The 13,254-nt window shown below is 50.7% G+C and overlaps 1 protein-coding gene across 3 annotated transcripts; it reads left to right on the forward strand.

Annotated features, from left to right (window-relative positions):
• The first annotated feature begins 2,596 nt into the window (after positions 1 to 2,596).
• On the forward strand, positions 2,597 to 10,175 carry LOC120511320 (BLCAP apoptosis inducing factor). 3 transcript variants are annotated; one of them, XM_039728171.1, is made up of 4 exons: positions 2,597 to 2,742; positions 5,715 to 5,919; positions 6,900 to 6,956; positions 8,559 to 10,175. In XM_039728171.1, the coding sequence occupies exon 4, from the start codon at positions 8,644 to 8,646 to the stop codon at positions 8,905 to 8,907; it is 264 nt and encodes an 87-aa protein (XP_039584105.1). In that variant the 5' UTR covers positions 2,597 to 2,742; positions 5,715 to 5,919; positions 6,900 to 6,956; positions 8,559 to 8,643; the 3' UTR covers positions 8,908 to 10,175. The 3 variants fall into 3 exon arrangements, with proteins under 3 accessions (XP_039584105.1, XP_039584104.1, XP_039584103.1); XM_039728170.1 differs by lacking the exon at positions 6,900 to 6,956; XM_039728169.1 differs by lacking the exons at positions 5,715 to 5,919; positions 6,900 to 6,956.
• Positions 10,176 to 13,254: the final 3,079 nt, after the last annotated feature.

The raw sequence follows: 13,254 nt of genomic DNA on the forward strand, positions 1-13,254 counted from the left end.
GCAGAAAAGAGAGGGATTCATCTGCTCTAACATCTCACCTTTCACAGTTGCCATGTTTCACATATGTGTGTCCTGTCACACTTGGCCACATTGGAGCCAGTTTGCAAATTAATTGTTGGGCACAGTGCACGTCTGCCCCCTCACCAACAGCAAGGACTTATTTTCTTTCACAGGAAAAAGTTGTTCTTGCTCACTACTTCTATTTGCAGGATTGTGAAACCCTCCACCTACTCACCCCTCTGCCACAGCACAGGATTCTCCTCCGCACCCACAGTGTCCCTGGAGCTTTGGGGAGCCTTGGCTCAGCAGATCCCAAGTGCTGAGGGGCAGCCAGCCCTGGGCTGGGAACGCAGGAACACTGGCACCACTGTACTCCTCAGTTATTTTCTCAAAATACAAATGGCCACCTTGTGGTTCACGCAGAGCAGTGGGAGGTCAGTGTGGTGCTGCTGTCTGGGCTACGCCCTTTCCATCTCAGATGTGGCTTTTGTGATTGCAACAGACACTGCTTACAACCAGCTAAACAAAGGACAGGGAAATCACTGGAAGAAACACTCCCCAGAACCAAAGCAGAGCACAGCCAGAAGTCCTTTAAAAGCTTCTGCTTGAACAGAAAGGCCATAAAAACCCCATGGCCTCCTGCCCTGCACAGAACAAGCTGTTCCCACTAGCCTGGGATTACCTTTCCCTTCCATGCCAGAGATGCTTTTTACTCTGCAGCTCCTTACAGATCCACTCCACTGCATGGCTCCATGCAGCCTGCAGAGCCTGCTGAAATATGAGTTTTGGATGATCCCCCCTGTTCCTGCCTGCTGAAAAAGGGGCCACAGGGCTGGGAGCTCACAGCCCTGCCAGCCATGCTTCAAGTGCAAAATGGCATTTCCTTATAGAAAGCTGGAACTACAACCAAAACCCAAGAGAGCACACAGCTCCCACAGCAGTCTTAGGCATGAGGGTCCACATTGCAGTTTGCAAAAGGATTTGGAGACCTCAAGTTGTGTCAGTTGGATCCAGTATCAATCCTGCAGGCTGTAACCAGCAGCATGTGCTGGAGCAGCTCGGAGCAGCCCAGTTCCCTGGGTGAAGCCTGCTGGCTGCTGGTGTTGGGTGGGATCCTGAAAGTCCCCTGAGTGCCATGGGAATCATAGCTGGCATCTAGTAGTTATTTTTACTATGAACCATCAGAGCTGGCATCAGCCAAAGGCTTTAGGGCCATTCCTCTGCAGTGCCATAAACCAGGAATTTTAAATACCCCTTAAAGAGGTCAGCCCAGGATAATGGCAGAGCAGAGGGAAACTGTCCCAGGCTGGATACACTTCACTTGTAGGGCCAGTGGGAGAGCAGGTCTTATCATAACTATCAAAAATGCACAGGCCAGCCAAGTGGAAAACTGTGGGAAACATGGGTGGCCCTGCAACTGGTTTTAAATGGTTGTGAAAATGCCAAATGTTGGTCTTTGTGGTTTTTGGTTTTGTTTTTCATGGACTATTTTTCTTCTTTCCCTTGGGTTACTCAGTACAGGAGAGACATGGAGCACCCCAAGGCGAGTCAGGAGAGGGCTGTGCAGATGGCATCTTTCTTACAGGGAAAAGCTGAGGGAGCTGGGGCTGTTTAGGCTGGAGATGACTGAGAGGGGAGCTTATCAATGCCTGTGAGCAGCTGCAGGGAGGGTGTTCTGAGGATGGAGCCAGGCTCTCCCCAGTGGTGCTGAAGTAACAGGAACACTGGAATTTCCACCTGGACATGAAGAACTTCACTGCATGGGTGACTGGAACAGGCTGCACTGAGATATTCCCATGGCCCTGGACACGATCCAGAGCACTGTGCTGAGGGGACCCAGCGGAGCGGGGAATGCAGGGATGGCCTGCAGCAGTCCCTGCCCGGCCCTGAGGGAGTGGAGCAGGGGCTGGGGGGATGGCCCGCAGTGGTTTGTGCCCAGCCCCGAGGGGACCCAGCGGAGCAGGGAATGCAGGGATGGCCCGCAGTGGTTTGTGCCCAGCCCCAAGGGGATCCAGTGGAGCAGGGGCTGGGGGATGGCTTGCAGTGCTCCCTGGCTCTGAGGCAGCACAGCACACGGTGCAGTGGAGCCTGCAAACACAACTGAGTAACAACCACGGAATATGCCGAGTTGGAAGGGACCCCAGAGGATCCTCAAGCCCAGCTCCCGGCCCTGCACAGACACCCCAACAATCCCACCCTGTGCCCTTGAGAGCACTGTCCAAACGCTTCTAGAACTCAGACAGGCTCGGGGCTGTGAGCACTGCCTGTTCCAGTGCCCGAGCACCCTCTGGGTGAGAATCCTTTTCTACCATCCAGCCTGACCGCCCCTGACACGGCTTCAGGCCATTCCCTCAGGTCCTGTCACTGCTCATGAGAGCCAAGCGCTCGGTGCTGCCCCTCGTGAGGAAGCTGTAAGCAGCGCTGAGGTCTCGCCCTGAGCCTCCTCTCCTCCAGGCTGACCAGCCCGAGCGCGGCTCATCACAAGAGCCCAGAAACGCAAAAATCTCTTCACAAAACGCGGATCCGGCCGAGGCCGGCTCCCAGCGCCGCCCTCCCGCGCGCAGGCGCAGCGCCGTCCGCGCAGGGTCCGCGCAGGCGCAGCCAGCAGCGCCCCGCGGCCGGCAGCGCTCCGGGGACAGCCGGCCGCCCCCCGGCGAGCGGGGCGTCCCGCGCTCCGGGAGGCCTCTCCCTCCCTGCTCAGGGCGGCCCCGGGATGGCGGCGTGAGGCGGCGGCGCCGCGCGGTGAGTACGGGCCGGGGCCCGGCCGGCGGGGCTGGCGGAGCGGGGCAGCGCTGCGAGCCTCGGGGGTCGGGGGGGAAAGGGGGAAGGTGTCCCCCGCCGGGAGCCCCGCGCTCGTAGCTCTGAGAAAGGCTTCAACCGACCCCGAGCTCGGTGCCAGCATGGAAATAGCAGCGCTGTGTGTGTGCCCTCCCTTCCTTCCTTCTGCCTCAGCCGCCAGCCTCGCTGGCTCTCGTTAGCGCCTTCTGAAAGGAAAGCCGGCCCGCTTGTCCCCAGGGCAGCACAATGCTGTGACAAGCTTTTGTGCAGGGGCTGGCCTGGGATGGGCCTGGTGGGCACCTTCCAGCCGGGATATCGGTGATAGGCTGTGAATGCAGCTCTCTGCAGCGCTGTTGTGTCCGGCCAGGCACCCTCCCCGAGCACCCAGACATGCTTTGAGCCAGCTACAGAGTGAGTTTACAGGCTGTTCTGTCATACGAGCATTGCTCATGATATCCTAAACATGCAATAGAAGAGGAAAAACAAGCTCTTAAATGCAGTCCACAGCATGCTGAGCTCTCCCATACTTGCTTGGTACTGAAACATTTCAATGGACCTTGCAAGTACTGTCATACTGTCATAGTGCAGTAACCTTTGTCTTTCCAAACTGTAGGTCATAACTCCTCATAGCTGCTCAGACAGCATTTTTGCTTTTCCTAATCTGAGATGCAGAAAACTCACCCTTATCAGGTTGTATTTGGACCTCTGAAGCCTGCTGAAGGCACAAAAGGTAGAGAAGAGATCCAAATTTAAACTGCTTTTCTCAGGGAAGTCGGAATGGGCCTGGAAGTTGTGATCTGTGGCAGTTAGACAAAGGCAGAAGGTGGGAATGAGGACCTCTGAAAACGAGTGAATTAGTACAAATGGAAGTGGTAATACTTCAGATGACAGCTGTGCCTGCTGACATCTCTTCCCATCACAGAGCTGGCTGACTTAAGCTTCTGCTCCTCTGAGTCCTGATGGTTTCCAGGCCCATTCCAAGCTCTCTGAATGCTCATGGGTGGAGAAGGATTCACCCTGGTGCTGTGAGGGCGTTGCATTCCAGATGGAGTGGGCACTGCCTCATCCATCCCCCATCAGCAATGAAGCTCAGAGGGCAGCTGTGGAAGTGGTGACAAGAGTGGCTCAACAGAGAGCCTCCACTTTTCACCGAGTGAGTTGCTTTGGCTTGTGTCTAGCTTGAGAAATCAGAATACTAACCCCAAGGCTTGGTTAGTAAAAGATTTGTTGCTCTTTTTGGAAACTGTTGTGATTACATTGCACCATTTCTGAGTCTACATCAAGTGTCTAGAGCATGATCCAAGACTAGGCTAAGGCCTTTGCCAAAAAGTATAGACTCACTCTTTCCAGCTGAGTCATACCAGCAGATAAAGCTTTAAAAAAAATTGAAATAATAGTGGCAAGGCTAAAAAAAAACCCTAGAGAAGTTAATCCCTGCTGCAAATAGGTCTTAAAGTTTGAGCAGTTATGGTTCTTGGGTTTACGACAGAGCGTTGGCATCTGGGAAGCTGGTCTGCTGTTGCTTTTCTTAGCTGAACTCTTCAAACTTGTCACTTGATAGTTCTTCCCCTCTCTTTTTGTCCCAGTGCTTTAGATGTTGTGTGTTTTTCAGCAGCTGTTTTGGGTGCTGTGTGATATTTGAGTTGGTTTTGAGCACACGCTGGCAGTGTGAGGCACTGCCCACACACATCAGTTAGAATTTGTGACAGGGTTTTTGATTAAAACAAAAGCATTGTAGGTAAGAAACACATCCCTGAGGCTTCCTCTTCAGTTTGTGTGCACTGGATAACTTGAGAGGCTTTAATCTAACCAGTGTGGCTTTTCATCACAAGCAGAGACTTGAGCTTTTGGCAAAGGGGGAGGATGATACCAGCACGCCCCAATAAAAAGGTTACTCAGTGTTTTATTGCGGACCTTTCAGCTCTCAGCCTGGGAGACTCTTTCTGTAGCATCTGCTGGGGGAGTTCTGTGTGGACAGCACTGCCTTAAAGGCTGCCTTTGTGAGGTCTGAACAAGCTTACCCTTCAGTGGTAAGGAAAGCTGGCTGATTATTCTCCCCTTCCAGGGTAAATGGACTGGTAAAGAATTCAAACATTCTTGAGAAAGGTACAGACTGGGTATTGACATACTGATGTGCCAAACCCATGGTGTAGGAACACCTCTCAGTGTGTTGATTGCTGAGTTAGTCTGTAGAATATGAAGGAACAGCTTGCTAGCTCCTCAGATGGATTTATTCCAGAACGTGTCTGATCCATTACTGTGCTACTCACTTTAGACCTGTCAGAATTGAAATTTTGTTTCTGCTTGGGAAAGGTCTGCTGCTGCCTTTGCACTGGAATTCCAAAATCCTTGGTACAAACATACACCAGTAGGACCTGAATGTTTTTGGGAGGGAAGATGACAGCAGGGAGGCTGGCAATGCAATGGAAGCCAGCTAATAAGCATGTGGAAAAGTATTGGTGCTTGCTCATTAAGGAGGTGTGCAGGGAGCCTCCTCTGCCTGCAGGAACTGGCTCTGGCAGCACATGGAGATCAGACTGGGCCACAGTGGGAGCATCAGCAGCTCTGCTGCTGAGGGTCTGAAGTGAGTTCAGGTGGCTCCAAGAGCTGTGGAGGGTGAAAGGAGGAAGTGGGAAGGAGCTGTCAGGTAAACATGAGTGGCCACCAGGAGCAGTTTGGGGATAGCGGGACACGGCGCTGGCTGAGGCGAGAGGTGAGTCAGGCAGGGGACAACAAGAGCAGCTGGTTGAGGGAAAACAGGATGCAGTTGTGAAACCAGTCCTGTTGGGTGACAGGTTATTATTTGCTCTGGAACGTGGTAATCTTTGGCTTGGATTGTGAGGAGGGGACAAAGACAACAAAGTAGGAATCTTTAATTTGCAAATTTCACCTTGCTTGAGAAACCAGGCAAAACCAGATATTGTTGTGACTTCCAGAAGGATCTGCATGTCCTGGGCACGAAGGAGAATGTTCCCTGCTCAGTAAAGAGCTGATAGCAGGAGGTGCTGTTTCTCTTGGATCAATAGAGTGTAAAGAGAGCTCAGTGTCGATGCCAGCTGTCCAGAGAATCTCTGGTGAAGAGCACATATCTTACTCCTGGAGAGTCCCCTGAGGAAGGCAGAGCTGTAGCAGCCTCCAGTAGTAAGTACTTGGTCTGGGATCAGCTGTGGGATACAGCAAAGGGTCCTCAGCCTTTAACTGGTTGGCACATGTGAGAATAAAAACAAACCGACTACAGATACAAAAAGAGCTGTTTGAATGGCTGCATTTGGCAGAAATCCAAGAGGTTTGCAGGTTGAAGGGCATTGGCATTGAAACTTCATAGTAAGAATAACTACTATTAAATGGTTCTTTATTCTGCAGTGGTTGCATTGATTGCTACAAGCAGCTGGTTCTTGCAGCAAATACTAATATTTAAAAATGAGTAACTTGTTGTGAGATGGCTTTGTGTTTGTAGGAGCTGCTCAAGTAAAGCTTAGACACTTAAAATTAACTCAGTGTTTGGAGTGTTATTGTTAAGAGCATTGTAGGAGCAAGGAGGCCAGACCATGAAGTACAAAGTGTTTCTACAACACAAGTTATAATTCTTTTCTAACTGTAGTCAGGTGTAAAGTTTGGGGCTAAAGGCTCAATAGTGACACATGTGCCTATTAAAGCTGAGAGATTTGTGACATTAGTTCTGAAAAATTCGAGTTCTTTGTTTCAGCCTTGTGCTACTTAACAGACACATTCTTTACCCATTTCTTTACTCTGGAGACAGAAAACCCAAAGCAAAGTAGGCACTTTGGTTTAAAGTTTTGAGAACAGCTGGCACAAATTGCCACAGAAGTCAAGATGATACAACTTAGTGCTGGATGTAGCAAAAACATAACATGGTGTTTAGGCACTGATTTTTAATGCTCGGTGTTTGGAGCACTTGTGAGAAAAAAAAATGCAGGAAACTTCAAGAAAGGAACATATCAGGAGGATTAAGGCAGCTGTAGATCATTGATTTAGTACAACTTTGCTGTATTCAATGCAATCTGAACTGAAGTGTTGGGTGATGGGATTTAATTACCTTCCTATTCAAATATTTGTTGTTAGATTTTTTTTTGCTCTCCATTCTTCCCCTTGGAAAAAAGTTCTCTAGTATTTCTGTGGTATTGTTTACTCCAGAGACATCTGAGCAATTCACAAAGGCAAGCAGACAGCATGTTTTATTATCAAATGAGTAATAGCTAATTCCAGTTTATAGATGGGGTGTAGGCTTGGGACTAGACTTGCCCTTAAAGATGTGAGTGAGTGACCTGCCTAAAACAGGACTAACATTGGAGCTTTATTCCTGTGACTTGGCTTTATCTGTATTGCAGCATAAAATAGCTTTTTCCTTACTCTTTGGCTTCTGAGCTGTAGCTTAGTTTTACTCATTGAGCTCCAGCTGCTCTCTCTGCTGGAGAACACTCCTTGCAGGAGCACCAGCACAATGTATTCCCCACATGATGTTTGTGCTGGTGGAGATGTTGGCCTGCATTTTCCTGCTAATATTAAAGTAAAATAGATGGTGCTGCTCAGGATGGCAGCATTTCCTGCTGCTGACAGCAGAGCCCATTGCTACCTGCGAGACAAGTCTGACCTCAGTGTTCTTTTGGAAGAGAACCTCCTGTGGTTTTCTCTTGGCTTTTCTCTGCAATCCCTCATTCTCCCTCCCTTTGCCAGGAAATCCCTTCTCCTGCCAACAGGAGCTGGTGGAATGTGCTGTTTGTTTACATTCTCACTCCTTCATCCTACTAACCTTCCCACCCCCCAGCTGTAATCCTAACAGCTCGCCTGAGCCCTTCATCCTTCTGAGAGAGCCCTGCTCCATTGAGTAATTGCAGATACAAGGCTTGCTGCAAGGAGCTGTCCCCACCAGACTCTTCTTGGTGGGGGTGAGGCGTTTATTGTTTTTAAAGCCATTTGAAATTCTTGAAGGGATTTGTGGTGCTCCAAAGGAAAAAACAAAAGCACACACTTAATGTCATTGCTAAAGGTAGGAGCAGGTTTTCTGGACTTGTAGCGTGTTGCCATCCCTGCCTAGGAAAGCCCTTGAAGCTCAATTTCCAGAGGGTTTTATAATAATCCAAGTGAGGAAATCCTGTGTTTACAGCACTTATGGAAATTGCCATTTTGAGCCTGTCCCCCTGTTTGATCTATTCACATACTTTCTCTTATCTGACTTCAGCTGTTTGGCAAGGATTATAAATCTTTAAGCAGAGACTGTCCTCCCCTTTGTTTTACAGCCTGGACACTGCTAGGGCTTTCCTGGGTAGCTTGATGTGTAGCAGGTCTGGTGCTGTCCTGCTGGAAGACTTTATTGTTTGTGTGCAGAACAATTCCTTACACAAATGCTTCCTTAACACTTCTCTGTAGCACCCAATAATGATTACCCTTCAACTGCATTTTTTCATATCATCACTCAAGCCTTTGCACTGTCTCGGATCAATGTGTGTAGGGAAGGCTGTGGCAGCTTGTTTCCCATTTCCACCTCTTCCTTTCTGTTCCTGCACTGTGCTAAAAGGTCTCACTTGTTAGCTTGAGGGACAGAGCACACAGGATACGCTTCTGTACCAGCGTTAGCTGATCCTGTCCCCAGAGGAGTGGTTCAGAAAGCTTTCCAGCAGCTCCAAGACACATCAGAATTCAGTACTGGGAGTTCAACCATCAGCGTATGATGCTTGGGAGTAAATGAAGCTTTAGAAGCATGTCAGTTGATTATTTTCCTTGCATTTCTCTGAGAGTCTGACATTTCTTCCTCTCTACAGAGCAGCCTGCCCTCCGGAGGAATTGCTGGAGCCTGTTCTGGAGCACATCTGACTGCTACTGCCAGCGAGGCCCCAGCCAGCCACGATGTACTGCCTTCAGTGGTTGCTACCTGTCCTGCTCATACCCAAGCCCCTCAACCCAGCATTGTGGTTCAGTCACTCGATGTTCATGGGATTCTACCTGCTCAGTTTTCTCCTGGAACGGAAACCTTGCACAATTTGTGCCTTGGTCTTCCTGGCAGCTCTATTCCTCATTTGCTACAGCTGCTGGGGGAACTGCTTCTTGTATCACTGCACAGGATCCCAGTTGCCGGAATCAGCTCATGATCCCAGCATAGTGGGCACCTAGAAAATCATAATCTTCCAGTCTGATGAGGGCTCTTGTTTTGCTTTTTAAAAAAGGGGTGGGGCTGGGGAGGAGCTGGGTGTTGGGTGTGGGACTGGAGTAAGGACAAGCTATTTCCTGTAACTGTGCGTGGACTGGAGTGGCAAATTCTTCCCACTCTGCCTGTGAAATTCGACTCGTTTACTGTGTGAACTCTGGCAGCACCACCTGCTTTTAGAAGCAGAAGTCTTTTCTTTCTTTCCCGTATCACCGGGAGCAGACACCAGCCCTCTCAGCTGAGAACTGCTGGAAGCCTGAGCTGCTGGCCCCTGCCCAGCTGGGGGTGCTGGAGTTGTGTGTCACTTGTCTGCATTAGGCCATGGTGGTCTAACTCAGGGCTCTTGGCCCACTGATCCTGCTTGAATAGCTACAAGATTCTCTCAGTCTCTCTTTGTGGGGAGCCAGCCTTCCCACCTTGCTGATCAAGGGTGAGTGCAACAGCTCACAAATGGACTTGGCCAAAAGCTGCTGGAGCCAGAGGCAGTTGAGTCATCTCCTCCTGCTCAGCCTGCCAAAGAGATGTGTGCACTGCCCAAGTGCTTTCTGAACTCTTTGCTCCGAGATCCCAGCCTGAAAGCCTCAGTTATGCTGCTGCTTTTATAAAGCCTGACAGGCAGTAGAGACTCTCTCTTCTCCTCCTTCTACATATCCTGGGTTTACCAAGGTATTGACTGTTGGGAGAAGGAACCAGCATGCTGCAAGACACTTTTGGTTTTGGAAGCCACTGTGAACTTTATACAAAACTCATGCTAGCCCGAAAGGCTGAGTGTGGGCAGGGCAGGAGAGGATCCATGAGGGGGAGGGATGGCTTGAAGCAGTAAATGCTTCAGCCATTTTCAGAGATAATGTTTTTGGGCCAGAGGTGACAGAAGGTGCTGGTGCTACTGACTAGAGAAGGGCAGAAGCTGGAAAAATGCCTGGTGTCTCCAGTTTCCCTGGCAGAAGGATGTCAAAAATCCAGGGTGATGGTGGGTCAGGCCTACAGCCTGGGGCAGAGGTTGGTTTGTAAGAAGCTTTAGAGGTTGACACAAAACACTTACCTCTAAACTTTGAAGGTTTCCCTCCCCTTTGCCATCTGTTTGTCTTTCCTTCAGTCTTCTGGTGGAGAGCAGCAGAAGTGGCTGTTGCTGTCCTGAGGCAGTTCAAGCTATGAGGTTGTGAAACTTCCAGAGTATTGTTTGTTCATTGCACAGCTGTTCAAAATGTTTAATAAAGCTTTATAAACTTTGGTCTATGGCCTCCTGCCCAGCATGATGCATTGGCTGCTCATTGTGGATGCCTTAGCCCAGCAGTCACGTGTCCCTGCATTGTTCTGTTCCCAGCACAGCAGCCCCAGCAGTCCCCAGCAAGAGGCAGAGCCTGTTTGCCCTGTAGCTCCCATTACTGACTCTTCTTGACTGTTTAGGCTGACTGGGAGCCAGACTGGCAGTTCCCAAACAGCCTCACCTCACAAGCAGAGCACCTCCTGTGTTGTGTGTGCCTGCACTTCCGTGACAGATTCCCCTTTTTCTTGCTGCTTAGGAAATGAAACCCCTGAGCTGTGTCCTGGAAGCTGCTGATCCCCAGTGACAGTAGAGGTGTCTGCTGGGTGCCCACGTGCTGTAAGCCCATCCCATGACACCACTTCACCCCAGCCTGTTCCTCTGCTCAGGGCAGCCCAGCTGCCACCAGCCATCCAGGGGACAGCCGTGCTGGTGTGAGCCCTTCCCCAGCCTTGGCCATGCCCCTGTAGAACAGGGAGAGACAGACTGTGGGATCCAGCAGCACCCAGAAGCACCTGAGAGTGTTAAAGGGTGTGGGAGCTGTGTTGCTGGAGCTGAAATAGGCTTGGCTTTATCCCTTGCTCTGAAGACCAGGCCCAAGCTAGAAAGAGTTCAGGTCATATTACTATTTACAGGATTGAAGAAAAGCTTGTGCCACATCAAAAATAGATATGACAACTCTGGCACCTGTCAGGCTGAGGGAAGTCCCAGTAGCTGTCACATCAACTCAGGCATAAGTAACAAATGGAAAGAGAGGGGAGGGCACCCGTTGCAAGCCATGGCACAGCTGTGCTCTGAGCACCTTGTACATTTTAATGTATTTAAGCTAATGCACTCTGTTCTGTCAAGAGGACACTTCTGTTGCTCACTAGCCAAGCTGCACTTTACAGCAATTTAAATAAATGCTAGCCACCAAGCCAGACTGTGCTTTGGATGAGAGCAAGCCCTGGCTTTGCATGTGGGGTTCAAGACAAGGTACAGCTGCGGGCTCTTGCTTGTATGAAACCCAGCTCAAAAAAAGCACTTCAAAAGAGGGAGGCTGCAGGACAGCTTTCAATGGGATAAGAAGCCTCCCACCCCTACTGCAGAGAAGGAGCACTTTGATGTGCACTCTCCAGCACTCTCTTACCCTCCTTAGGGCCCTGAGATACCATCTTCATTGTAAAGATAGAAAAGTAAAGCATGGTCAGACAGAAAGCCTCGGGCAGAAGGAGGAACCCAACCAAGTCTCACATCCCATGCTAATGCCTGGTTCATCCTTCTCCATAAAGAGACTGTGAAAAACCAGCCTGTGACTGCAGAACAGGTCAGACCCGATGGCTTCTGAAGAGCAGCATCACAGCTTCCCTGCCTGTGCACCACAGATGGGGCTGAGCCTGGACAGACACAGCCACAGTGCTCACCAGGCTTTGCCAGCTCCATGGAAAAATGCTCACACGAGATGTTCTGCCCTTCTGTGCCAGAAGAACAGTGGGGTGGCTCTGTCCCTGGGTATCCTGGGGGCACCACGGGCTCTCTGTGTGGGGACCACGGGTGTGGGCAGCTGCACCAGTGGCTCAAAGCAGTGGGATTTAGAGCACAACCACTGCTGTGCCTGGCCCCACTGAGCCTGGACGCTGCCCGCAGGTGTCACTTGACACTTTGGCACTGAGTGAGTGTCATCACCTTGCTGAATTACAGAGTGTCCATCTGCCTGGTGCTCCCTGGATACAGGAGCTGGAGCCTTAAGCTGTTCCTTTGTCTTTCCGTATGAGGGAGAGATCATTTTCTTTTCTAGGTCACATAACAGATCAGTGACACAGCAGGGTCAATAAAGGAAAAAAAAAACAAACAAAACAACAAAAGAAAAGCCAGCTCAGGTTCCAATCCTTAGAGATGCAGCTTGGCTCAGGCAGTCCTTGGATTTGTGAATACAACCTTAGGGTTCAGGGGCTTTCCTTACTCCTCCTCAACCTCTCAGGGAGAGGGAGCATCCCCAGGATGAGCAGCTGGAATACCACAAGGCTTGCTTTCTTTTTTGAAGCTTTAGATCTGGCTAATATCCATGGCAGTGCATCATCTTAGGATCTGATACTTGGCAGTTGAGCTCCCCAGCCCTGCTCGGGGTGCAGGTCAGAATCAGCCTGCTCTCCCAGCATCTGCTTCTCAGCCAGGGATCTTGCTGGGTGATTAGTGCCTCTGCATGGATTCTCTTCCTGCTCACCCTGAGACAAGCCCACAAGGTGGCCTTACCAACAGCAGCAGCCAGAGGAAAGAGGCTGATCCCACGGAGGAGCCATTTGGGCTGGAAGCACGCACCAGTGGCTCAGGAAGGAGCCAAGTCTGGAGGCACAGTCCCACTGGCAATAGCATCAGCCTTGTCCCCTCGTGCTGTCACCCAGGCTGGTCCAGCCAATCTCCTGAGGCAGACAGACCACAAACATGGCTCAGGGTCACAGGTAGCCCTGCCCTGCAGCTTTTCTCTGGCACCAGGTGGTTTCCCAGCCGTGGGAGGTAAGCTACAGTCAGGTAAGGACTTCAGCCCTCCCCCAGAGCCTGGAGATTACCCCTTGGCAACAGGGTTTGCTACTCTTCCAGCAAAGGCAAATCCTCTGGTACTAGGGCAAGGGAGGACAGATGGCTCAGGTGCCACCCAGACCTGCTGCTGGAGGGGATGAGATCCAAGTGACAACAGGCTGTGTCCTCGGAGTGAACACATGCTGGCAGCCTCCTGTCCACCCCTTGTTACCAGTGAGTAACAGGCACTGTGGGAGCCCTGGTGACACTGCCAGTAAAACCTGAGAGCTTGACACAGGGGGACAGTCCTGCTGTGAGCCAGCCCTTTAACATACAGCACCCTGCTCCTGCCCCAGGAGAGCTTCTGCTGCATTTAGGCTGTGGGAGAGACCCCAGACCCTCAGCACAACTCGGGATTTGCAGTTCAGGGCTGACCCTGTGTACTCAAAAGCATTTATCCTGTGGGAGCCAGGAGTCCACGTTCTTGGGGAGTGCTGCCACTGAGCTTTGGGGAAGTGAAGGGGATGCTCAAGTCAAACAACAACTCATCCTC

Source organism: Passer montanus, unplaced genomic scaffold (genome assembly GCF_014805655.1).
Source record: "Passer montanus isolate IOZ18808 unplaced genomic scaffold, ASM1480565v1 scaffold64, whole genome shotgun sequence".
Taxonomy (NCBI): Eukaryota; Metazoa; Chordata; class Aves; order Passeriformes; family Passeridae; genus Passer; species Passer montanus.